Genomic DNA, 25,612 nt, shown 5'->3' with positions numbered 1-25,612 from the left:
CCACAATGACCCACCGTGCTATAGGATCAAGGTACAAACTCTCGTGATGGAGGCAAATTTTTGCTCGCCAGCCAATGCACCACCAAGTGGTGATACTACGAAGATCTCCATCCACGTGCGACTGTTGGGCACTGAGTCAAGCTTTGACAAATGAGTCGTGAAGTACATCTTTATGTAGCACATTCGGGATCCAATAGCTGTCCACCAACACCCTTAGAGGAAGGAAGCCTCAAGGGAGGGAGCCCCGACGATTGGGGAACGAGGAGATCCAAGAGAGAGGACCATAGTCTCGCTAACTCAGCATATGATGAGATGATGCAATCAAGGATCCTACTGCACGTCAGAGCGAAGACACTTACAGCAACCTCGTCCAGCAAATAACATGTGTGCCGATATAGAAAGTGCAAACAAAAGTACCTTGCGCAAGAGATGTGATCAAGTCTGAGATGACCCTTCGTGGTGATGCCTACAAGTAGGATGCGACGTCGTCGTCGCTGCCGCCACCGGCCCCGAGGAATCGGAGCTATGTTTTCACCCAGAGGTACCCTACAATTGTAGGGTGGGGACGCCACAACGACACCTCCAAGGAGGTTAGAAGCTTACGAGGTTGTTGCCATTAATAGCATCGGCAACTCGTGCATGACTTTCTCCAAAGATGGCCTAAACCCAAGAATTGTAGGTCGCTTTCTCAGGTACAGGATGGCGAATCCAAGCACAACACACTGTCTTCACAACACCACAGTGCCAGGCACGTCGACCACCACCGCTCCAAGAGCTCGGCCATATCAGGCACCAAGTGCTTGATTCCTTGACGGCTCAAGCAGAGCACTAGGCCATGGACGAGCGCTAAGGGTTGTTGGGATGTCGGAACTCAGACTGACGGCAATGTGTGAGGTGCAGGCTCGAAGACTTGACCACCACATTACTGTTTGGGAACCACACCAACGCGGCTTCGCGGCGCCAACAACATGCCACCGTGCTACCATGTCCGTCACGACGACGAGCGCCAGCAAATCTAGGTGGGATGCACTGGTCCAGGAGGCGCCTGCTTATGCAAGTACATTATCCTCCTCAACACGGATGCTCCTTGTGCCACAGTGGTGCATCGCCGACCATCCCGATCGCCATGGGAAGGCTAGCAGATCCAGACGAGTAGACACAAGATGCAGCCTCAGAAGCCGCAGATTCAACTCATAACCAGTGGCGGAGCCAGTAGACCCGTGCCCCCCTAACAACACAACATATTTTTTTACTCAATATTTATGTTAAGAAAAATATAATAAAAAATCTAACATATTAATCTCTTGTAGGCTATGTGATATTTTAATTAACTAGTTAATGATGTTATTTGTACTTTAATTTCTTGTCTCTTCCATATTAATCTCTTATAGCCTCTTATACAATTAAAAAGTAGTCTTTCTACTATTTTTCTCATCTCTTTTGTTCCCACAATGATGCTCTAATTAGCTAGTTAAATATAGTTAATACTTTCTTGTTTACTGTCCTTCTAAATTGATCTCTGTTAACACCTATATTCTTTAGGATTAGTCTCCTTGTTATTACCATGATTCTTTTCTCTAGTCCGAGAATTCGATTGATCGTAATATGAGCGTTAGAGATCTACCCAATTTTGTTCCTTTTTTCTCAAAAATATTTTGTGTTTTTTTTAGTTTTTAATTTTCTTTTGTAACACAAAATATTTATTTGGTTTTTTATGAAACAGGAGGGGCTGGAGCCCTTACTGAAATTTTATTAAAAAGTTAAAACTGATCTCCACAAAACAAGTGTTTAAGAAACAAAAAAAAGTACCGAAGAAAATGAACAAGATTACATAAAGGCTTCTAGCCACGAATCTATGGAAGGGTGGAACTTGCTTTTTGCTCTTCGAATAACTAGAGCAAACTCCTTCTCGAAGACTTGTTTGCAGGAATGTACCGAGCAAGAAAGATTGTTGAAGATTGCATCATTACACGTAGTCCAGATTGCCTAGCACATTGTGACGATAATCTCCATAAAGAAGGGGAGCTGAAGCTGAGATCTGTAGCTTAAGAGCCTGGATTCCACTTCTGTGGTGTTAGGGACCATCAAGTTAAGTATGTACCATCAAGTTAACACAAAAATATTTATTTGGTTGTTATATATGCTTTGACTGTATATGTATTTCATCATGTGCGATTGTTATCGGTCTGAAGGACCCCTATGTTCAAATCCACTGCTCGTGACCAACCATCCCGGTCGAGAGAGGGGCGGATGAAGGTGTTATGGAGGCTGATCATGGACCGTCGCTACCACTTGTCGGTAAAGCGGCGGCGCCGGCCAGGGGCTGGCCTGCGCTAGGGGCCGTTCGGCAGCCATGGCGTGTCGCCCCCGGTTTAGGATTAAGGTTCACCATTACTAACCACTGTTTGAGTTCATTTTAGGAGAGTTGAATTCATTCTAGGACCCCCAAAGGGTTGATGTAGCATGTGTACGTAATTGGGAGTGTCGTGTAAATATGGAATACGTAGAGTATATGTATCGAACAGGACAAGCGGTCAACAAGAATGCAAACGCGATGCAGGGAATCATTGCGTTACATGTGACACATTCCCTGCACACGAGAAAGCAATCATCCTTGAAAAGGACTGTCAACCAACAGGGCCCACCTTTGATTACCCTGCCAGCGGCGGGGGGTGGGTCCCGCCCGCCTCAAAGCACCGGCCCCACTCTTCACCAATTAGGCAATTACTACCCGTACTAGTACATTTAAACCTCCGCAGGGATCCTTAAAAATTCACTCACCAACCGTACCCGAGCTCGAAATTCGCAAGTGGTAGCAGCAGCAGTACTCCTAGAATATCACCATCATCTTTTTTTTTTTTTTGATCTCAATATCACCATCATCTGATTACATGATGAGCCGAGAAGTAAAAAAAAAATCTGGTCAAGAAGAGCTTTGACCGCCTAATTTGACAGTACTCGTCCCATCCACGACGGGACGAGGCTTTAAGATCACGAGAGGAGAGCCGCTCTCTAACTACAGCTCGAGTACACCGGCGCGGCGGCGGCGGCGCGTGACATCACATGAGGCTGCACGAGTTGGCGTTGTCCTCGTTGAACATGTTGTTGTACGACTCCTGAGGCGGGGACGACCGCATGCCCGGCGGGCCGTACAGGAACTCCGCCGGCACCGGCACCATTGGAGGGTAATAAGGCGGGTACCCGTAGGGGTAGGGCACCACCTGCGGGGGAGGCGGCGGCATTGGTTGCATGGGCACACCGGGCGTCGGCGCGTAGTACGATACGCTGGAGCTCGGGTGCGCCACGTTGTAGCTCAGCACCGGCTGCGCCGCGTAGTACGGGAACGCGGAGTGCGGCGGGTGCTCGGGGCCCGGCGACGGCGCTGGCACCGGTGGTTGGTGCGGCTTTTTCTCGGGCGCTGCCGGGGCAGGGGCCGGGGCCTCCCCCTCGCCGCCGTCCTTTGGCTTGTTCTTCTTATTCTTCTTGCCCTTCTTGCCGCCGCCGCCTATGGGCTCCTCCGCGCCAGCCTCCACGGCGGCGTCTTGCTTCGCCGGCTCAGGGGAGCACTTCTTCGTCTCCTTGGGCTCAGGGATCGCCTCGGCGTCCTTGCTGGCCTCGTCCTTGTTGGGATTCGCCGCCTCGCTATTGTCGGCCTTCTTGTCCGAGCCCTTGTCCTTGGCCGGCTTCTTCTCTTTGCCCGCGCCATTCTCAGGCGGCTTATCCTTCGCCTCCTTGGGCTTGCCGCCGCTCTCCCCGGCTGCCACTGGCAGCGCAGAAGGCGCGACCTCTTCGGGCTTCATGGCCTCGACGGGTGCCGGCGCCAGCGCCGGCGAAGGCCAGAGCACCGCCTGCTTGCCGGCCTTGTGCAGCCGCCGGACGAGCGCGTCGGCTTCCACGTTGCCTGTGACGGTCACCTTGTGCTGCGCCGCGTCCACCGTTACCTTGTACACGCCTGACGGCGCACCGCCGCAGACAAACAACCCGGTCAGAGTCAGACAGTCCGTCGTCGGCACTGTAAAACGAAGAATCGCCGCCGGCAGGAGAACCAAGACACATGGGATACGTACGTACCTTCGATGCTGTGGAGCACTTTCTTGACCTTCTTCTTACAGCCCTCGCAGTGGATGGACACCCGCAGTGTGGTGGTCTGCCGGCAAGAACAGAGGAAGGTCAAGCGATAGGCAAATACAAGCTGAAGAAGCTATCGCTGTCCCGCTCGCTCACCGTATACTGCAGGGGCTCTGCTTCCCCTGACGCCATGGCGAGCGAGCTAGAGTAAGCCTGGAACTTCGGTGGAGCTCGTCGTGTGAACGACCGGAGCTGAGCTGAGCGGAGAGCTGCTGAACCCTCTCTGGCTGGCTCTGTCTCTGTTGTGGGGGTGGCAATGCCAAGGGAGAGTGGCTGCTTATTAGCCGCTAACCTTTATAGTGGCCAACAAACCAGCGTAGGCGTAGCCACCGTGTACTAGTAAGAGGAGTAAGTAAAAGGTGAGACCGACAGGTGGGCCCGGTGGTCGCCCGGGCGTCCAGGTCGCGGGGCGCGGCAGGGGCCTCCGGCTCCGGGCGCGGATCTCGTCTCGTCCGCGGCAGCGGCAGCGGCGCCGGCAGCAGGGAATGATGACACCAGACCCACATTTGGTCACATCATTGGAGTTGGAGGCGGAGGCCGCTGATGAGGATGCATCATGGTGGCCCCTGATTAGCAGTTGTTGCCTCCATCAGATGGTTGATAACACACACACAAAATCGTGTCTTTAGGGGATGTTTGGTTCCAGGGACAAGTTTAGTCCGTGTCACATCGAATGTTCGTATGTTAATTAGGAGGACTAAATATGAGTTAATTAAAAAACTAATTACACATGAGTAGACTAATTTACAAGATGAATCTATTAAGCCTAATTAAGCCATCATTAGCATATATTTACTGTAGCACAACATTATCAAATCATGGACTAAATAGGCTTAAAAAATTCGTCTCGCAAATTAGTCGCAATCTGTGTAATTAGTTATTTTTTTAATCTATATTTAATACTTCATACATGTATCCAAACATTCGATGAGACAGGGACTAAAATCTAGACTAAGGAACCAAACACCCTCTTAACTTTTGCAAGATCGTGCATGTGATCCCGTGCCTGTTCGCTTCGACTTATCAGTGGCTTATCAGTCTCTCACAATAAAATATCACGGTCTCCATCTCCTTCCTGCCCGTCTGCAGTCAGTGCGCAGTGGCAGTGCCAACAAGTCGCCCAGTAACGAAGCTAGAAAAAATTTAAAAAAAAATAAAGATCTTTTTATTTTTTTTAATCTTAGCTCTAACACCTAATATATATATACAAAATTTTAAAAAAAGACTTAAGGATCGATAGGGGGCTAAGCCCCTAGCCCCACCGCTTCGTCACTGGTGTCGCCCCAGCCGCGGTGCGGTGCAGTGCAGGTTTTTTTTTTTTTTTTGCGCCTTGGTGCAGTGCAGGTTGGTTGAGGAGCTCGACAGGCCATTAGAGGCAGCACCAACCCTGACGGCTGCGGCTGCAGCATTTAGTGTTTGGTTAGTTCTCAACTAAATTTTTAAAAAGGGCCAAGGGTCTGTTGGGTTCCTTTAGTCCGTGGACTAAAGTTTAGTCCCCGGACTAAAGTTTAGTTCGAACCCTGTTGGGTTCCAGGAACTAAAGTCTATTAATGTAGTTGTATAAAAACAATATTACCCCTGTTGGGATGAAGATATTACAGCTGCTGACCACGGTGGGATGGTGAGTAAAGAGGGGCAGAATTGTCTCCAGAACATTTTAGTCCAATTTAGTCACCCCCTTATGGACTAGAGGACTAAACCCTTTAGTCCAAATTTTAGTCCATGTGTTTGGCATTTTAGGGACTAAAAGTGAGCATTTTAGTCCACATTTTAGTTTAGTCCATGGAACCAAACATGCCCTAAGTATTAAGGGTGCGTTTAGATACAAAATTTTTGGATTTTGACTACTGTAGCACTTTCGTTTGTATTTAACAATTAGTGTCTAATTATAGACTAATTAGATTTGAAAGTTTCGTCTCGCGATTTCTCACCCAACTATGTAATTAGTTTTTTTCATCTACATTTAATATTCCATGTATATGCCGCAAGATTTAATGTGATGGATACTGCTCAAAATTTTTTTGAGAACTGGCCCTAAACGTAGACAAAATAACGGGCGTCGTTTTCACCGCCGTAATAACGGGCGTCCCCCACCACCACCCACCCCCCACACCCGTCTCTCCTCTCCCCGCCGTAATAACGGGCGTCGTTTTCACCGCGCGCTGCGCTCGCGTGGTGCTGCAGGAGGCCTGTGGGCGCCAGTGGCCTGGCCTGATCTGAATACGATGAACTGATGCATTAGTCGGTTCTCAAATTTATATCACATTAAATGTTTAGGTACTAATAAAAAATATTAAATATAAATTAAGTTATAAAATTAATTATATAGATGGAGGCTAATTTACGAGATGATTTTTTAAGCCTAATTAATTTGTTATTAGCATATGTACTGTAGCACCACGTTATTAAATTTATGGCCTAATTAAGTTTAAAAGATTTATCTCGTAAATTAGTCACAAGTTGTGTAATTAATTTTATAATTAATATATATTTAATACTCTATTTATATGTCCAAACATTTGATGTGATAGGAATTTTAGAAGGTGATGTAGTAACCAAACAGGGCTGGCTTCTTCACGGAACCAAACATTCGATGTGAAGAGAAGAGAAGAGCAACATGCTAGCTTCTGCTACAGGTCAACTCGCTTTACTACAAGAACGAGGCTGTCTGACACGGACTGACCTTGAATGCTCCAATACTCCTACGATCAGGCTGACAGCAGCGCTAGCCGCGGCGTCAGACACTGTTCCTTGTAGCCTGTAGGAGTATTGTACTAGTACGTAGGCTTGTAGTATTTCCACGGGCTCCGTAGCAAAAGCGGGGCTCTCAGTCTCAGCCAAAGCCTACACTGTACTCTTTGATAAAGTGTATTTCTTTGTGAATTTCATTTCCTTTGAATAGGATAGCTGAGGTTTTTCTCGCGCTGCTCTGGTCCGCGTCCGCGCGCTGGTCAGCCACGACGTCGCCCACGTCCTGCTGAACCGCCGTGCGTCGGAAAATAAAAAACGACACTCTTTTTTTTTACGGAGGGAGTAACTTGTACAAGTACCAGAGATCAATACAGAACACAGTGTTGGCTCCATAGTTTACTCTTTCACTCTTCACTCTTCTGAGATGAGGCTGTGACCTGTGGGTGCGTACGTACGTAGCGTGGTACCTACGTTGAAATGTCGACACGTAGGACTACGTAGTATGATGCTCCGTAGCAAGGACGGGATGAGTACAGGCGTGCATGGGCCACGACGATGCTGGCAGCAGCAGAGCGCGGGGGAATCGTTCTGATCGTCTTGCATTGGGAGCACGCGCATTTATCGCGGATCCGGCAATAAACGTCCGTTGATTGTTCGTGGGCACGAGAACGAAGCTGCACGAACCTTTGGATCGGCATGCTGTTGCTGTCTCGCGCGCGGGATGGCCGGTAAAATGGTAGAAAGTTTCTACGTGCCAGCTGCATGGATTGCGCGTCGACAACAGACGAATGTACCGCGCGCTCATTATTCACGCTACGCGGTGAAACCGTGAAAACATGTTACTACTCGAACGCTGCGTGGCAGCCTGGCAGGGTCGGTGCACGTGGCTGCAGCCTGTAGCCGTGCCCGGGCACCGCATGCCGTGCAATCTATGTGCGGAAAAGAGAGCGAGGCTAGCAAACGGGGAAAGGTTCACTGAAACGAGCAAGAGAAAACGAGTCGATCGCAGAGGAACAGCTTGCCGCAGGAACGGTCTTCTCTACTCATGTAAGTCTCACGCCAATAGGCTGCCCTTTAATGTATTTCCCTTGAATGGCTTATGGGATTCATCATAATTGCATCATTATTATGTTTCTTTGAACTTGAAGGTCTCCTTTTCTCATGGATGAATCATTTAGTTGAGTTGCGATGGATGCAAATCAAAGCAAATCTAACAGACACACTCCTGTCATGGGAGAACATAGGTGTGTAATAAAATTTCTTGTTTCTTCGTTAGAAAATTTCCATTTTGTCTATAAAGAGAGGGCTTGATCCCCTGTCTGGTGCCTCACCTTGGCATAAAGGTTGAGATAATATTTCGTTTCTAAAATAACTTAATTCTTCATTTAACTTACAAGGACCAATGACTAATGACCTTTCTATCTAGATTCTGGTGATGTTGTTATGTAGAGTTATTAGTATTTTGAAATATCAGAACTGTATGCAACATAGCAGATGCTCCCAAGTGGATATAGATGTTTTTTTGTGCTAGGTGGATATAGATGTTCATCTTTCTTTTGCCACAAATCAGTTATCTGGTGCTAGATGTGCTATGCTCCCTGGTGGACAAAATCAGTTTTTTGTTGCCAGTTTGCAAGTATCTTGGAAGCCAAAACTCTAGTTCTATACATATAATTTAGCTTTCTTTTGCTATGTTGCAAATGAGCATTCCAGTACCATTGGTACATATTCCACCATTCAGAGTTCTTAAATCAAAACAATAATCACAACAACACTGAAGTATCAAATTCACAATAATTATACTCTCAAATTTGCAAGAATTATCCAATCATCACAAGCAAGGTTGAGCCACAATCTCAGCTAACATCAGTTACACAGAGACAATTCAACACTACTACTTGTCTACTACCAGGCTGAACTTTGGAGTTCAGCTTCTCAAGGTACGAGGACAGCTGCGCTGCACGCGGGAGACAGTGCGGGCACGAGCTCAGGATAGGATGGCGGAGGCGGGCGATGGAGGAGAGCACTTTCCCAGAGATCTGCTTGCCTGCTCCAGTGCCGAGGGAGGCCGTGAGTAGCAACAGCCACCGGCCAGCGGCCATCTTCGCGGGCACTGCAACGGCGGCGAGTGTTTGGAACACTCCGTTCCTTTGCCGAGAACGAGGGCAACGGAGGAGAGAACTTTCCTAGGGACTTTCTTGCCTCCTCCGGCGCCAGGGGAGGCCGCGAGCAAGGAGAAGCAGCAGCAGCAGCTAGCGGACGGACGACGAGCAGGACGTTTTCTAAATGTGGGTCGTGTCGAGTACATGGGCCGAGGCAAGAATCGGGCGCCTTCCGGGCTTATTTCTGCTGTGCCGTCGGATGCCCAACGAACGTCTCTGCTGTAGTTCACAGTATGTTAGACGATGTGGTTCCATGATGCCTGCGTCGCTCAAATAGATGTCGGCCAGCTTACACGTACTAGTCGCATATATTTGGTGTTTTATCACAATGCTTAAACAGTCGTCCTCACTAGTAGTCTGTCGATCACGTTTTTTTTTTTGTGTGTTTACAGTACCTCAACAGTTGTTTTCACTACGTAAAAAATAATTTTTAGCAATGGGACGAATTTTTTCTAGGAGCGGCCGGTTATGGAGCCGCCCCTACAGTAGCGTGCTCGAGAGCCCAGACACCGGCCGCCCCTACAAATGAAACAGCAGGGGCAGCTAGTGATACGAGCCGCCTCTATAAATAGGTCTGATTTGTAGGGGCGGCTCACTCAACAGCCGCCCCCCATGTTTTAATTTGTAGGTGTGGCTGGTGATTGAGCCGCCCCTACAAATGGTTGCTTATTATTAACTGCTATTTGTAAGGGCGGCTCAATCACCAGCCGCCCCTACAAATGACCCATATATAAAATAGCTGCAGCACCTTCTTACTTCTCGGGCCACTCACTCCAACCCGTGAAAGAAAGATGGGGAGGCCTTGAGCACCTTTCAAAAATTGCTCTATTAAGGGGGGGGGGAAAGGTTTTGATCTCAAACCCTTTGATGGAGAGGTTGTAGAAGGTAAGAAAATGTTATTCCATACTTTTTTAAAAGTTTTAATGATTAGTTAGTGAGTAATTAAAGTTTTATTTTTCTCTCTCTTCTATGGTGCTTGAGCTACTTACGAAGCAAATTAGACTCAAGTTTTAAATGTACTAGGGTAAATTAGAGAGGAGAACAAGATCATACCCTTATTTGGTCCATATTTCTTGATTTTAGTGAACAATTAGTTAGTTTTATGCATGTTTCATGTGCATGTATATCTAGATCTAGGGTTTGGTTTTTTTATTAATTTTGTTTTTGTAAATTTATGTTTGATAAAATTGGACTAGGGTTTGTATGAAAGATATTGGATAAAGTATAATTGTTGCTAATTGTTGTATTTGAAATTGTTTATTGTAATCAATAAATATGTATTTTAATTATTTATGGATAAATGGGATATTAATTAATTTCCCTCTACCATGGTGTGTTTGTATGCTCCATGTAATTATATTAGATTTATATTCATATATATATGAAGTATATACAATTATTCTCAAGTAATTATTAATTTGATTTATTTTTATATATATCTGAATAAGTAGTCCTTTAATGTTTGTTTTGTTGTTGTTGTAAAAGATAGAGTACATGAACTCTTGGTTGTATGGTTCGTTAAGGTTCAAGGCAGGTTTCCGTGAAGAGGTGGATAAATTTATTAAAGCCACAAAGAAGCATGCAACGACATTGAAAGAGAATAAGGATACAATTATTTGTCCCTGTAAAGATTGCAAGAATCGTATGGCATGGACATATGTGACTATCATCAGATCACATTTGATTATGCAAGGATTTGTTGAGAACTACATAGTGTGGATTCATCATGGTGAAATGGTTATTATTAACGACAATGATGAGGAGGAATACGACGATGAAACCATAGAATTTCTATCCCAATATTCAGCAGAGCTTGATGCACGAATGGATTTCGAGTTTAGCAATAAACAAGGTGGTGATGTTGGTGGTTGGGATGGTAACGACAAAGGTGGTGCCAATAATAATGGTAGAGCACGTGTCGGGGATGAAGATGATTTAGAGGACATGATTCGAGCCCTTGGACCAGAGATTTTTCTAAATAGCCCAAAAGGTCTAGAAAATTTGGAAAGGGTGACAAAAGCATCCAAAGAGACTGTGTATGATGTTAAAAATGGTTGTTCGACATATTGGACATTGCTACGTTTTGTGCTTGAGCTGCTCATCCTGAAGGCTAAGTACGACTGGTCAAACTGTAGTTTTAATGATCTATTGCATCTCCTGTCATGGGTGCTGCCACAACCAAACTCAGTTCCCGCCAACACATACCAAGCGAAGGTCATAAGTCCCTTGACAATGGGAATTAAAAAAATCCATGCATGCCCCAACCACTGTATACTTTTTCGTGGTGAAACATTCAAGTCACTAGATAAATGTCCCTAGTGTGGGGCCAGCCGGTACAAGAACAATGACCTTTACGATGGGGACGAAGCCTCCACCGGGAAAAAGAGGAATAAGAAGGGTACAAAAATGGTGGTACAAGAATCTCAGCCCCCAAAGGACACTCCATTAGGCAATGATGCAAAGCAGAGAAAAATTCCTGCATTGGTAATGTGGTACCTGCCAGTGACCGACCGTTTTAGACGTATCTTCCTAAACCCTAAAGAAGCCGCACTCATGACATGGTGGGATGACGAGCGCACGGTGGATGATGATAAGATTGCACACCCGGCTGATTGTAGTCAGTGGCAAAGGTTTGATAAGAAGCACAAAGAATTCAGCGATGACCCAAGGAATGTACGGTTTGGCTTGAGCATCGATGGAATGAATCCCTTCAATGAGAGGATGAGCGACCACAACACTTGGCCAGTGATCTTGTTACTACCAATGATTACCCTACGTTGTTTGCTTTGTCTAGACAGATCAAAGGGAAGACAGGATGCTTGGTTTGCTTGGATGGTACTACATGGGTGTACCTAGATGCATCCAAGAAGATAGTTTACCTAAGGAACCGACGCTTTTTAAAGACAAGTCATAAGTACCGCAGCAAATTGTTCTTTAGATTTTATGACAACGCCCCGAAGATTGAACCCTCTCCGGAGAGACGTCATAACAGAGAACACGTGTACAGAATAGTGAAAAACATATGTGTCGTCTATGGAAAGAAGAATCCGGATGGAACTAAGAGAGATAGAAGCACACCTCCTATCGAAGGCGTACCTTTCAAGAAACAATCAATCTTCTTTTAGTATCTGCCTTATTGGCCAGACTTGGAGGTCCCCCATGCCATTGATGCTATGCACGTGAAGAAGAATATCTTTGAGAGTCTCATTGCTATCTTGATGGACATAGGCAAGTCAAAGGATGGTTTAAAAGCACGGAAAGACATGGTACAGCTAAACATGATGCCATAGCTTCACTCGGTACCTGAGGCTAATGGAAAATACACTCTGCTCACGGCGTGCTTCAACCTAACACCAGACGAGAAGAGAGCTATATGCACTTTCCTGAGGGGGATTAAAGTCCTGACTGGGTTTTCAGCAAATATGAAGAAGCTAGTGTCGATGAAGGACTTGTCAATAACACACTATAAGGCTCACGATTACCATGTGATGCTGACAGTGTTTCTACCTATTGCAATTAGGGCTATAAAGCCAGAATTCTTGAAAATGGCCATCACCCGCATGTGCTACTTCTTTTTGAAGATCTCACAGAGGATGATTGATAAGCAAGAGCTGAGTGACCTACATGAATTTGTGGTGGAGACACAAAACCAACTAGAGATACGTTTACCTCCTGCTTTTTTTGATATAATGCCACATCTCATGATTCACATGGTTCATTAGATACAGGCGCTGGGCCCTTGCTACTTGCATGAAATGTGGTCCTACGAGTGGTTCATGTCGGTTCTAAGTCAATACGTGTATAATCGAGCATACCTAGAGGGCTCCATGATAGAGGGTTACAGTACTGAAGAAGTCGTCGAGTGCTGTCAAGAGTACCTAAAAGTACAGAAAGGGATTGGTAAACCTGATTCTCATCACAAGGGTAGGCTGGCTGAGAAGGGCACCAGTGGTAGAAAAGTGTACATCGACCATGATTACAAAGAGGTGAGTCGGACGCATTATAGTGTCTTGCAGAGTACACAACTGATCAACCGTACATTGATGAACACTTGGCTATCATTATGGTGAAGAGAAATGGTCGTTCGAATGATTGGGTCATGAAATAGCATAAGCAACGACTAACTATATGGTTGAAGGACCAAAACATACCGTCTGAAGAAACCATAGACTCTATTACCATCAGTAGGTTAGCGAATGGGCCATCGAGACAAGTGACATCTTAGAATACTTATGACATCAATGGGTATACGTACTATACCCACGCAAAGGATAGTAAATATATGAACCAAAACAGCGGCGTTCGAATAGAGGCTCTCGATAGATTAGGACGAAAGATCCAATACTTTGGCATCATTGAAGAGATATGGGAACTTGACTATGGAAGGGATATAACGATGGCCTTGTTTTGATGCTGCTGGATCAAACAACACCAACTGAACAAGATCGGATTAAGAGTCCTGGACCTCGAGAATCTAGGCTACCAAGATGACCCTTGGGTGCTCGCTTCATGTGTCGCATAAGTTTTTTATATGTCTGGTCCACAAAGTAACCTCTCCTCGAAGAAGAAGACAAAGCACGTGGTTGCCTCTGGGAAACAACACATTATTGGAGTTGATGGCGTGGACGATGTAGAAGCTTACAATAACTACGATGAGATGCCGCTATTCACAGATTTTCCTAAGAAGATCAGTGTTGTGAAAAAAAACCTCCCCAAAGACATATTTTCATGGGAACGAAAAGGTGTCAAGGGGAAAGTCGTTACAGCAGGCTAGCTAGTTGTTGAATGTGGAGTGTTTATGTAAGTGTGTGTTTATAAGACTTCGTTTATGCATGCGTGTGAGATTATATATTTATGTATGTATATAAGACTATATTATTTTTGTATGTGTGTGAGACTACCCTTTGCAACATCCAGATGACTTTATTTGAACATCCACTCTATTACTACTAAAACTTTATAAAATCACTTAACACTTTATGAAATGAAGAAATGACCAAAATAAATGTAGGAGATCTTGACGAGTTATACAACTTTTATATTCATCATCTTTATAGCTAAAATCATTTAGTGTTTGAAAATCAGGTTTGAAGCTGTTATTTTCTAAAATTTAAAATTTAAATTGTTCAAAATTAGTGACAAAGATAGATGACTAGACTAAAATGATAGAGCATGATTTTACAAAATTTTAGAAAAAAAAACCATCACATTTGGAGTTAGTATGAGGGAGGGAAACTAGTTACAAGTTTCAATCACACATTAAAAAGAGAAATCACACTTGTTCATCATTGATCATTATGGACAGTTGTGATTTTTCTTTTTAATCTCTGGGTAAAATTTGTAACTAGTCTTTCTCCCTCATACTAACTCCAAATGTGATGATTTTTTTCTAAAATTTTCTAAAATCTTGCCCCATCAAATTAGTGTGTTGATTTGATCATTCTTTTCATTTGATAAAGTTTGAGCACTTTAAATTTTCAAATTTAAAAAATGACAAGTTCGAATGAGATTTTCAACCATTAAATTATTTCAGCTGAAAAAGTAATGAATACCAAAGTTGTATAACTCATCAAGATCTACAACATTTATTTTGATCATTTCTTTATCTGACAAAGTGATAGTAAACATTGTTCATAAATCAACATGTTTCTCGTATAGTTCATGAAACTATAAGTCATATGTGAATTTATGAACAATGTTTACTAATACTTTGTCACATAAAGAAGTGACCAAAATAAAAAGTTGTAGATAGTGATGAGTTCAACAACTTTTATGTTCACAACTTTTATTGTTGAAATCATTTAAGGTTTCAAAATCTTGTTTGAAGTTGCCATTTATTGAAATTCAAAATTTCAACTGTTCAAATTTGGTCATATGAAAATATGATGAAAATAAAAGTTGTACATATTGATGAGTTCTACAACTTTGGTATTTATGAGTTTTTCATCTGAAATCAATTACTCTTTCAAAATATTGTTTCAATTTGAAATTGTTTGAATTTTAAATTTTGAATCGTTCAAACAAAGTTCCATGACAAGATGACCAGAATAAAAGTTGTACATGTTGATGAGTTATACAACTTTTATGTTTAAAATATTTTCATTTTATTTTATTTAATGTCATAAAATTGTAGTCGAAGTTTTAAAATTCAAAGTTTTAATATTATTTTTTTGTTTTCTATATTGTTTTGACCACAATTGTTTATATATATTTTTATTCATATATAGAATAATACAAAATATTATATTTGTGCATATACACAATTGTTTTTATATTACTTTATGTTTTTATGATATAAAAAATATAGAATTAATAATTAAAAAAAATAGAAAATATTTGTAGGGGCGGTTGGATTAGAAACCGCCCCTACAAATGCATTTGTAGGGGCGGCTGGATCAGGAACCGCCTATAGAAATCGTCCCGAGTATAAATACAGGGGTGCACGGGTGTTAGCCTGTTGGGCGCTCTCTTCTTCCTCCGACGCCGTCAGGCTGCCCCGCCGACGCCGCCTCCCAGACCTGTCCCAACGCCCGTGCCCCCTCCTTGCACCCGAGCGCCCCATATCTGCACCCCCACGCCCCCTCCCCGCACCCACGCCCCCTTCCCACACCCGCGCGCCTGCTCCCCGCCCTACGGTTTCCAACCGATCGGTGGCGCTAGGGTTTCCGACCTTGAGGTGCCGCGGTGCACCCGACCGGTGGCGTACCCGTGCACCCCATCTCTACACCTGTGCGCCCTCTCCCCGCACCCGCACCCGCACCCCCTCCCTACACCCGCACGCCTTCTTCCCGCCCTAGGGTTTTCGACCGACCGGCGGCGCTAGGGTTTCCGACCTTGAGGTGCCCGAGCTCTTCGGCGTCCACACTCCTTCCCTAGCGTCCACACCTCCAACGGCGGGCGGCCTCCACGCACCTCCACCGGCGTCCGCACTCCTTCCCACGCTCTTCGACGTCCGCGCACCTCCACCGGCGTCCACACTCCTTCCTGTGCTCTTCGACGTCCGCGCACCTCCACCGGTGTCCGCGCTCCTCCACAACTTCCCCTCCACCTGACAGGTAATTTGGATCCACCTTGAGTTATGCTCTATGAACCTTGATTAGTATGCTTGTTTTTGATTATGACAATCTCTATCAGTAGATGACTCAAGTGTTATTATCTTTTGGTTGTGTCTTGATAAGCAACTAGACATAACCTCATCTCTGGTTTGTTACCTCAGGTAGTTGATGGTGATATAATTAGTTTACAATATGCTGATGATAGTTCACTATTTTTAGAGGATGACACAGAAAATATGAATGACATGATGTCTTGGCCAAATCCTATGAATGACGTGATGTCCCCCAGCCTCAGACTAGTTGTCTATGTTTTTTTTGTCATTCCACATGATTTTTAGCCATGATGAATTTTCGTGTCATTGGTAGTATAGCTAGTGCTGGGCGATGCGATAATTGTCTTATCTGAAGTTCCTCTTTTATTAAAAAAAGAGATTTACTCAGCTTTAAGAAAGACAACAACAGAGGTTATACATACTGGGGATACCCGTTCAAACTAAAAAGACCCATCTATTACATGACCATAATATGTAAACATGGGCCTATCAGCGATTCTTTTCTTCCCATCCAGCTAGTTAAGCACTGCACCAGCCCCCTCATCTTGTCGTTGTCGGCCTCCTTGTGCAATTCTGTCTAGATCGACATGAATTGGTAGTGGCATGAATAACTGCATCTGGTCTAGTTGGAAATTAAGTTCTTCTTAATAGCCATTTTGTTCATATTCTTCCAGATGGTCCAAGCCAAACCTACAAAAGAAAAAGAGAAACATATGCGCTTAGGGATTCCCAGCCTCCTTGGCAGCCAGTGATCGCCTCCTATATCCATAGCGGAAAGCCCTCTAAGCCAAAGGCATCTCTTATACAACACCAACTGTATTGGGCAAAAACACACTCCAAGAGTATATGATTAACCATTTCTGGTTTTGGCAAACATAGCACAACGGGCTGCCATGCCAACCCCTCTTGAGCAAGGCTGTTGCTGTCTTTTTTTACCTGAAGTTCCTAGTATAGAAAACAAAAGCAACCACAAAAGAAATTAATCAAACAAAACACAACCATGGCATCTGCCAGGAATTATGGTCGGGTGCTAGGGTTATGTACAGTGCAAAGATGCCTATGTAGTGTAGGCGCACCGTAATTTAAAAGAGGTACAATAGAGTGTAGCTAACTTTGATGTGTAGCTAAGAGAGTTTGGACTATTGTTTTTGAGGTGTTACATCTAAATGAGTTCTGTGATTTTGAGCTTATTGTTTCTCATTGGACTGCGAATAAGAAGCGTGCAAACTTTAGTACTATTAGTTATTTATTGCTTTGGTATTTCTGGAAATTTTGTTCATGTTTTTAGGTTGCAAGTAGTTTTATTTATTTATTAGTTGATTTCACTTGCCTAAGCTATATTTGTTGTAGTAGTTTGCATGCATGTGTGTTGATACTGCTAGCTGCTGGCTACTACTACTACTCTACTGAACTACTACTACTACTCTACTCTACTGAACTACTACTACTCTACTTGCTACTGCTAGCTACTCCTACTCCTACTAGCTGCTTGCTGTTCCTGCTACTCTTCTCTCTACTCTGTACTACTAAGTACTGTTCCTGCTGCTTTTCTCTCATTTTTCTACTCTCTGCAAATTTAAAATGCCTGAGGTTGTGGCTGCTTGCTGTGTTTGCTTGCCCACTATTTACTGAATTTTTTGACTCTACTTAACTACTGTTGCTGCTATGTCTCTACCTCACTCTGTTGACTCTACTTAACTACTGCTGCTGCTTACTGATTTTTTACTCTTCTCTCATTTTTGACTCCGTACTATGTCTCTACCTCTTTTGCGGTCTTCTAACTCTACTCTACTGAACTACTACTACTCTACTTGCTACTGAACTACTACTACTCTACTTGATACTGCTAGCTACTCCTCCTACTACTAGCTGGCTGCTACTCTACTCTCTTCCCTAGCTGCTGGTTGCTACTCTACTCACTTCCCTATACTACTAAGTGGCTGCTGCTCTATGTTTACCACATCTAAGTTACCAGAGTTTGGTCTGCAGGGGTCTTCCAACCATGTGGCAGCAGTCAACTCCTATCCTCTATGTTTAGGAAGCAGCAGCTGCTTTTTTTACAAATTTTCCTCTCTATGTCTGTTAAGCAGCTGTTGCTTTTTTTTACCAAATCTCCCCTCTCCTCTCCTCTCTTCTCCTTTGTTTTGCTGATGATGAAATTGTCTAAGTCCATATATTATACGGAATATGAGCTGATGATCAAGAACTTGTGAGGAACTTAACATCATTAGCAACCGCCCCTACATTACCTTCTCCTCTCTTCTATGTTATGATGCCTTGATGCTCCAAGTTCAAGATCAGATGATGATTGACAAGTTTCTGAGGCCTCTACTACTGCTACTTCTCGTTTTTTTATATTGTTGTTTTATAGGACTACATTGGTTTATAGACCTTTTTGATTTCTTATACCTTCTCGCGTACCTAAAGCATACTTTCTTGCATCTATTAGAACAAAGCGCGAAATAATGTCATGGACACCAGACAGCGCAGCCCGATGCCCTGAGCATGATGAGCAGCCAACCTATGAGGAGCAAGCACTAGAGGACCAGCTTACTCAGGAACAGTTCGATAACGAGGTAGAAAAGTATCTAGAAGTGATGCTTACTCAGGAGCAGTGTGACGAGGAGGAAGGGGGAGCAGAAGGAAGAGTAGGAGAGGCTGATGAAGGCGAAGAAGTTGATGATGATGATGATGAGGACTCAGAAGATGGATATGTAAGTCCCAAGGATCCTATCCCACGTGAAGCCAGAAGGAGGCCAACGAAGGAAGATTTGGACAAGGATTTTGACCCGAACAAGGAGGTAGGGAAAAAAGCCATAGCTTGTAAATTTTGCTAAAGCTTTGGCTATGTTACCTCTGCTAACACTTTAACCTGTCGTATATACAGGTCCCTCCTAAAACTCAGAAAAGACGATGTCGACATCCATGACATCTCGCTGGACAAGACAGAGTAGAGGAAAGGAGAGCATAGGCAACAGCCACAGAGACGGATCACGATGCCTCTGCTCCACAACCTCAAGACACAACCATGACTACCAAGCCTAAGAGGAAATGAGGGTTTAGAAAAGGAAATCTATATCTAGATAAGGTATGCTATGTGATAATGAAGGTCGGGCCAGCAGAGGAGATTCTTGAGCCAAAGGAATTAAGAGGACGATTCAATAATGCGATCGGGGCCCTAGTAAGAGATAAATTGAACCCAGCAATCCCTAACTGGAAAGAGGTACCAGAGAATACAAAGAATACACTATGGGATTGGCAGCTGAAGCTCAATTTTAGATTTCTAGAGGGTAAGCATGAACTGGTAAAAAATGCTTTCAGGATGATGGGAGAGTCATTCCGACGTCGGGGGTCGGAGCTCAACACGAAGTATATCCAAAAGGGGTTAACTCCCTTCAATGAGTTCGGCAAAATAACTCCTAGTCAATGGGAGGAGCTCGTAGCTCAAAAGACTTCAACGGAGGCATTGGAGCTCAGTGCCGTAACACCGAGCTAGCGAGGAGGAATAAACACCACCATCATCTAGGCCCCAGTGGCTACTATGCCAAGGAAGAGAAGTTTAGGTATATGGACGAAGAGGCCGCAGCTGCTGGGAATATCGATGTGACAAATTTGAAGGTACGCTCAAGGAATTGGATATATGCGAGGAGTACAGAATCATCCGACGGTAATCTTAAGTTTGATAAGCCGGAGACCCAAGAGGCAGTATCAAGGATACTAAAATATACTAAAGACAAGGAGAAGGGCTCATTCAATCCTTCCAGAGAGAGGGACGAGCTTAGCCTTGGCTTGGGAAACAAAGAGCACACAGGCCGCACTAGGGGGCTAGGGAAAAGGACGACCTGGAAGCAAGGATTCGAAGAGGACATGCACAAGTACAAGAAACATGGCAGAGACTGGGAGACTAATCTTGAGCTCCAAGTAAAGGCTCTAGTTGCGAAGGCGCTGGAGGAGCAAGGACTATCTTTGGAGCCACAGATATTAGTGATGCCGCTAGGAGAACTGGCATTAGTTGACATCCCTCCAAAAAGTTCCTAGCAGCCAAGGTTCCACTGCAGCCACAACCCCCGTCGATCGCATACAGGAACCAACTAGTTGCACCTTGGTGTTTCTCAACGGTCGGTAGAACACTATGATGGAGGTGGCAACGGGTGTGGCACATCCTCCCGGTGGCTTACACCACAATAATAAGATACCGCCGGACTACACTAGAGTTGAGGTGCATACCGTGAAGCCCGAGTTCATGCAGTGGAGATAGACTACGCAACTCTCGAGGGGCTAGTGTTACTTGAACACGTTATGGGGCAGTTCATCCTCTGGCACAAATAGAACATTATATTGACTGCTTCTTCGCCGCCTCCCCCTCTCCTAATTTGGAGCAAGTTGTTAAGGCTGGGGAGATATTTTCACTATCTCGTGATCACCACATTCTTGAGATGCCACATTCTTCCCCGCCTCCTAGCGAGCATGTGCCTGATGAGATGCCACAACCTTTTTTAGCTCGTACCGAGCAAGTGCATGATGAGATGCCACAGTCTTCTCAACAAGCACAGCCGATACATGAACAATGAGTGCCTCCTAAAGAAGGTGATGCACAAGAAGATGAGGACGTGCCTGAATGGGAACTTCGAAAGAAGCATCCAATCACCATAATGCCAGTTTATGTTCCGATGAAAGACGTCTCGTCGGTGTCCAAGTGGTATTCCCATGACCAGTTCAAGCCTGAGAACCAAGTTAAAAAAGTCCCATCACGGGGTTCTGAGGAGGCCGTCACTAGCAAACTCCACCAAATTGCAAAGCAGTATCCAAATGTTGATGCCATCAAATGGTCAAAGGATTGCCCAAAAACATATGAAAGAGGCAAGCCCTTCCTACCAAACCGGGACATCCAGCACCTACCACTTGGAACGAGAAGGTTCCATGATTGGTACTTGCGTGTTCTCCCAACGAGCATAGACCTCATACAAGCATGCTTCCCCACCGGCACATTTGGAAGCCCAGCCAGAAAAATTGTCTTTGACTTCAATGACATTCACACATGCTTTCACCTAGGAGAAATAGAGATGAATCTAATTCGCACGTGGTGCCTGTAAGTCTTTGAATTTTGTTGTAACTAACCCATGCCATGATTTGTAGAATGCAAGTGCACATTGTTAAACAAATGCCAAGTGTAAAAGCCGGGTATCTAGACTCTCAAGCTATAGCCCAAACAAATTTTAATTACCCTAAACAGTGGAAACTGGATGCCAAAGAGCTAGCTGCTGCAAAGACTCTTCGGGAGAAAGAGCACATCCGTACGGCGAAACTAAGGGAAGAGTCTCTTAAGATTGCGGCATACATTGCCCTAGCTTTCAAAACTCTCCAACAACACTCTACTATATGGCTACCATGCAACTTCGAGTAAGTTCAACTCTATACTTAAAGCTTTGTTCAATATATTTTATTCGATGCAAAAGAGCTTATCTAGTTCTATGATTAAATCCATGCAGCAACCACTGAATTTGTATAGCCGTCGATGTCGGGAGGAGCATGGCATGGGTCTTTGATTCAATAGATAGGGACCCGGTGACATACAAAAACTTCATATCGATTCTCAAGACGTATACATATCGACAATCCTCATTAGTTTATATGTTTATATACATACTTGTAACGTTCACTTTTGGATACTAATAAGTTGTATTTGCTAAAATAATTCGAACATGGCATTTAGGTTCTATGTCACTAATCATCATGGAAGGCATGATCCAGTAAGGAAGGAAAAGCTGGATATAAAAACACTATGTGCGGTAAGTGTAACTTACTTCTTCAGTACTCCATTACATGGTTGTCAAAAGCATTACTTAACATTTTCATATGCAAAACACACAGTGCTCCAAGCAGAAGCCTAGGAGTGTACATTGTGGATACTATATATGTTCTATAACGAGTAACACCGGTGCCTACAGGAGACACCCCTTAAGGGTAAGTTTGAACCTCTTCACCCGTAGTATAAAAACTTCGTACATGGTATGAAATACTAAACCGAAACTTGTTCTCTTGTAGTGGAAAGAAGAGAAAGGAATGAAAAGAGACCCATACAAGGATGACCAACTCTTAGAGCTCGTCGGTGACCTTTGCAACTTCATATTGGACTAGATTATACACGTCAAAGGCGCCTACCATGACCGAGAGTCTAACTTAGGTAGAAATTCTCAGTACCAACACCTTCGTGAGACTGAAAGGCTAGCTCTAGGACGTTGATAACAATGTGTATGGAATTTGTATATTTAATGATGGATTATATATATTCTTGTGAATTGGACCTGTAATTGTAGTTTATATAATACTCTTGTGCTTGTAGTCTAAGGGGTTTGTAACGCTGGTCGCGGGGCGTTCGGCAACACGAACGTGGTTCGGAACATTGGTCACGGGGCGTTCGGCAACGCGAACACTGGATGGAATACGCGGAAACAAACTGTGTCCTAGTCGAATTTGAATTATAAATTTGATTTTTTTGTGGGAAAACGTACTGTACGGACGGTTCTAGATTAAACCGCCCCTACAAACAGGTATTATAGAGGCGGCTAGTACTATAGCCGCCCATACAAATCGATTTGTAGGGTATTTGTAGGGGCGGCTGGTAATACGAGCCGCCCCTACAAATCGATTTCTAGGGGCGGCCGAAGAACCGCCCCTACAAATGCATGATTTGTAGAGACGGTTTGGTAGGGGCGGCTGGCCAAACCGCTCCTACAAAGGGTTACGAGCCGCCCCTAAAAAATGGTTTCTGTAGTAGTGTTTTCACCGGTTTGTCTCACGCGCAGTAGCAAAAACCCCGACCTAGACCACTGTTGAACTTTCTGAGAGGTAATAATGTTAGACCTTAGGGACCATTTAGGTGCAGATAGGAGGGTGAAACTTTTATTGGTTGAATCAAATTAGACCTAGAACTTGCTACGGGAGAGGGAGAGAGAGAGAGATGTATGAGCATCTGACCGTCGGTTTTGGAGGATGACGAGCCATCCTTGCCATAGTCGTCCCGGAGGGTGTTGGAGTAGTAGAAGCAGGGGAGTCTGGCGTGTCGTAGACGTCCGGCGTGTCGCAGAGGCGGCGGTGGCGCTTCTCGTCGTTGGCAGCGCCCCCCCTCTGGATCGGATTAGGGTCTAGGATGTCGGTGGGGTGTCTGCCGGCTCAGGTGAACCTCGTGCCTTGTGCCTCGGCTCCCACCTCCCTTTTTGTTGTGCGACGGGGACCCACCAACCATGAAGCGGTTGGGCGCCACAGATTAGGGCACGGATCCAAAGGCTCAATTGACAGTTGGGCCAATTGATGGGATCAATCTAACAAATAAAAGGTAATAATAAGTAGCAGTGTGCTCACTGCTAGCTAGTTGGACGTCCTGCGACCGTGCTAGTGTGGTCACTGATAGGGAACAGTTTTCTCCGGCTCACCACCGGTACAAGTCCATCTTTTATTCTAAATCAATTTCCTATATATGTTGACTATCAATTTGTCATAATAAAATGTATAGTTTCACAACTAAAAAAAAGTTCAATGTAATTAGGTTCGTTGTGAAAGCTACATTCATATACAGTGTAACTAACTTAATATATCTATATAGATATAGGAGTATTATTTGTTAGCCATCACCGAAGAAATTGAATGTAGCAGCTCGGTTGCTTAGGCCCGTTTTGGAACAGTTTCATATTCGTAAAAATCAGTTTTCGCCTCTAGTTTCTAAAATCTGGATTCCGAGAAAAAAAAATAATGGAATGTTTAGATCCCTAGTTTTTACTTTATTTATTGATCTTCGGATCATAAGAAACTAACAAAAGCTAAGTATCTATAGCTTCTTAGTTTTAAGAATCTTGCAAAAACTGACACAAAAAACTGGACAAAAATTAGCCTGTTTAAATCTCACCCAGTTGACAAAAGCCAGATTGTTAAAAACCCGGAGGATCCAAACAGCGCATTATTTCTTTGTAGTGAATCCTCGCCATCTGGATTCACGTCATAGGCCAATAAAGTTGATTCCTAAACAAATATTTTGACTCAAAATTAAAAAAAAAAGGTTACTCTTTTGCCGTCCACACGGGTAACTCCAAATTGTTCTTGGTAAATCAAACATGGACTTGATTTGTGATCTAAGGTTCTACTACCGTGTTTTGCCTAGCAAGAATTTTCAAGTAGCAGTACATCCAAATACTCCAAGGCCATGTTTGGATCAGTTTCGAATTCTTAAAAACTAGTTTTTGCTTATAGTTTATAAAAATCTGGATTCGAAGTAAAAACTGATGGGGTGTTTGGATCCCCTAATTTTAAGAAACTGATTTCATTTATTGCCCTATGGGTCATAAGAAATTGGCAAAAGCTGGCTATAAACAGTTGCTTAGTTTTTAAAAATAGGGCAAAAACTGGCAGCAAAGACTAGCTTATTTGGATCCCATCCAGTTTCCAAAAGCAAGATTCTTAAAAACTAGCAAAACTGGAGGGATCCAAACAGGGCCCAAATCATTCTTGGTAGACCAAACATTGACTGATTAAAGCTATCTTTACCTCACAAAAGAAAACACTACTACAAGATTTAATGGAGGCGGACAATTTAGATTAATGGAGGCGGGCATTGCAACCGCCTCCAATCAAAGATCACCGTTAATGGTGACCAACGGAGGCGGTTGCTTTGCCCGCCTTCGTAAATCAAACAGGAAAAATAAAAAAGAAAAACCTGTGGACAAACCCGTCGAACCCATCCACGGGCATCGTCGCTGCAGCTGCTCGTCGGAACCTGGACCACGCGCACCGCCTGGATCCGGCCTCCCATCGTCGAGATCTGGCCTCCCGCCGCCGGATCGAGCCGCCCGTGGCCGGATCTGGGGAGTTGCCGGGCCGGAGGAGGAGGCCCCGTCGGCCTCCGGATCTGGGGAGCCGCCGCCGGGACCGGATCTGGGGAGCCACCGGGTTGGGGGAGGAGGCTCCGTCCGCCCACGCCCCTCGCTCGCCCGCCTGGGAGGGGCCTTGCGCATGCGGTCGCCGGGAGGGCCAGATCGAGCCACCGCACAGCCGGAGGGAGGAGAGAGAGAGTGGAGGAGGGGCGCTGCGCTGTGAGGGAGAGGGACGCCGCTCTGTGTCGGGCGGGTAGGGGAGGGGAGGGGCGCCACGCTCGTGTCGGGAGGGGAGGAAGGCTGCCACGCTCGTGTCGGGAGGGGAGGGGCGGTGTGAGGCTAGGGTTAATAAGTGTTGCTTATATATGACCCCGATAGAAAGGCAGAGATGGGCTTTTCTGGGCTGCAAGTTGGGGCACTAGTTTTGAAGGCGGGCCTTATAAAGTGCCCGTCTCTGAAAATAGATTTACGGAGGCGGGCACCTTAAGACGACCGTCTCCGAAAATAGACTATTTTGGAGGCGGTTGTCTTAAAATGTCCGCCTCCGTAAATTAATTTTAGGAGGCGGTTATATTTTGACCGCCACTATAAATCGATTTTACGAGGCGGCAAAAGTGACTGCATCCGTAAATCAAAATGCCCGCCTCCGTTAATCGTCC

General features: G+C 44.6%; 1 protein-coding gene across 1 annotated transcript; it reads right to left on the bottom strand.

The window, feature by feature from the left end:
• Positions 1-2,796: 2,796 nt before the first annotated feature.
• Positions 2,797-4,398, bottom strand: LOC136552899 (heavy metal-associated isoprenylated plant protein 35-like). The gene is made up of 3 exons (XM_066544474.1): positions 4,225-4,398; positions 4,072-4,147; positions 2,797-3,952 (listed from the first exon to the last, which is right to left on the bottom strand). The coding sequence occupies exons 1-3, from the start codon at positions 4,258-4,260 to the stop codon at positions 3,060-3,062; spliced, it is 1,005 nt and encodes a 334-aa protein (XP_066400571.1). The 5' UTR covers positions 4,261-4,398; the 3' UTR covers positions 2,797-3,059.
• Positions 4,399-25,612: the final 21,214 nt, after the last annotated feature.

The sequence above is a fragment of the Miscanthus floridulus genome, chromosome 4, assembly GCF_019320115.1.
Source record: "Miscanthus floridulus cultivar M001 chromosome 4, ASM1932011v1, whole genome shotgun sequence".
Lineage (NCBI taxonomy): Eukaryota > Viridiplantae > Streptophyta > Magnoliopsida > Poales > Poaceae > Miscanthus > Miscanthus floridulus.
This window is presented reverse-complemented; position numbering and strand designations above follow the sequence as displayed.

Bases quoted from the DNA above. Each gene is read 5' to 3' on its own strand.
- LOC136552899 (XM_066544474.1), bottom strand. From the start codon at position 4,260: ATGGCGTCAGGGGAAGCAGAGCCCCTGCAGTATACG. The intron at 4,148-4,224 runs GTGAGCGAGCGG...TCTTGCCGGCAG, and splicing joins CAGAGCCCCTGCAGTATACG to ACCACCACACTGCGGGTGTC. The intron at 3,953-4,071 runs GTACGTACGTAT...GTGCGCCGTCAG, and splicing joins AGTGCTCCACAGCATCGAAG to GCGTGTACAAGGTAACGGTG.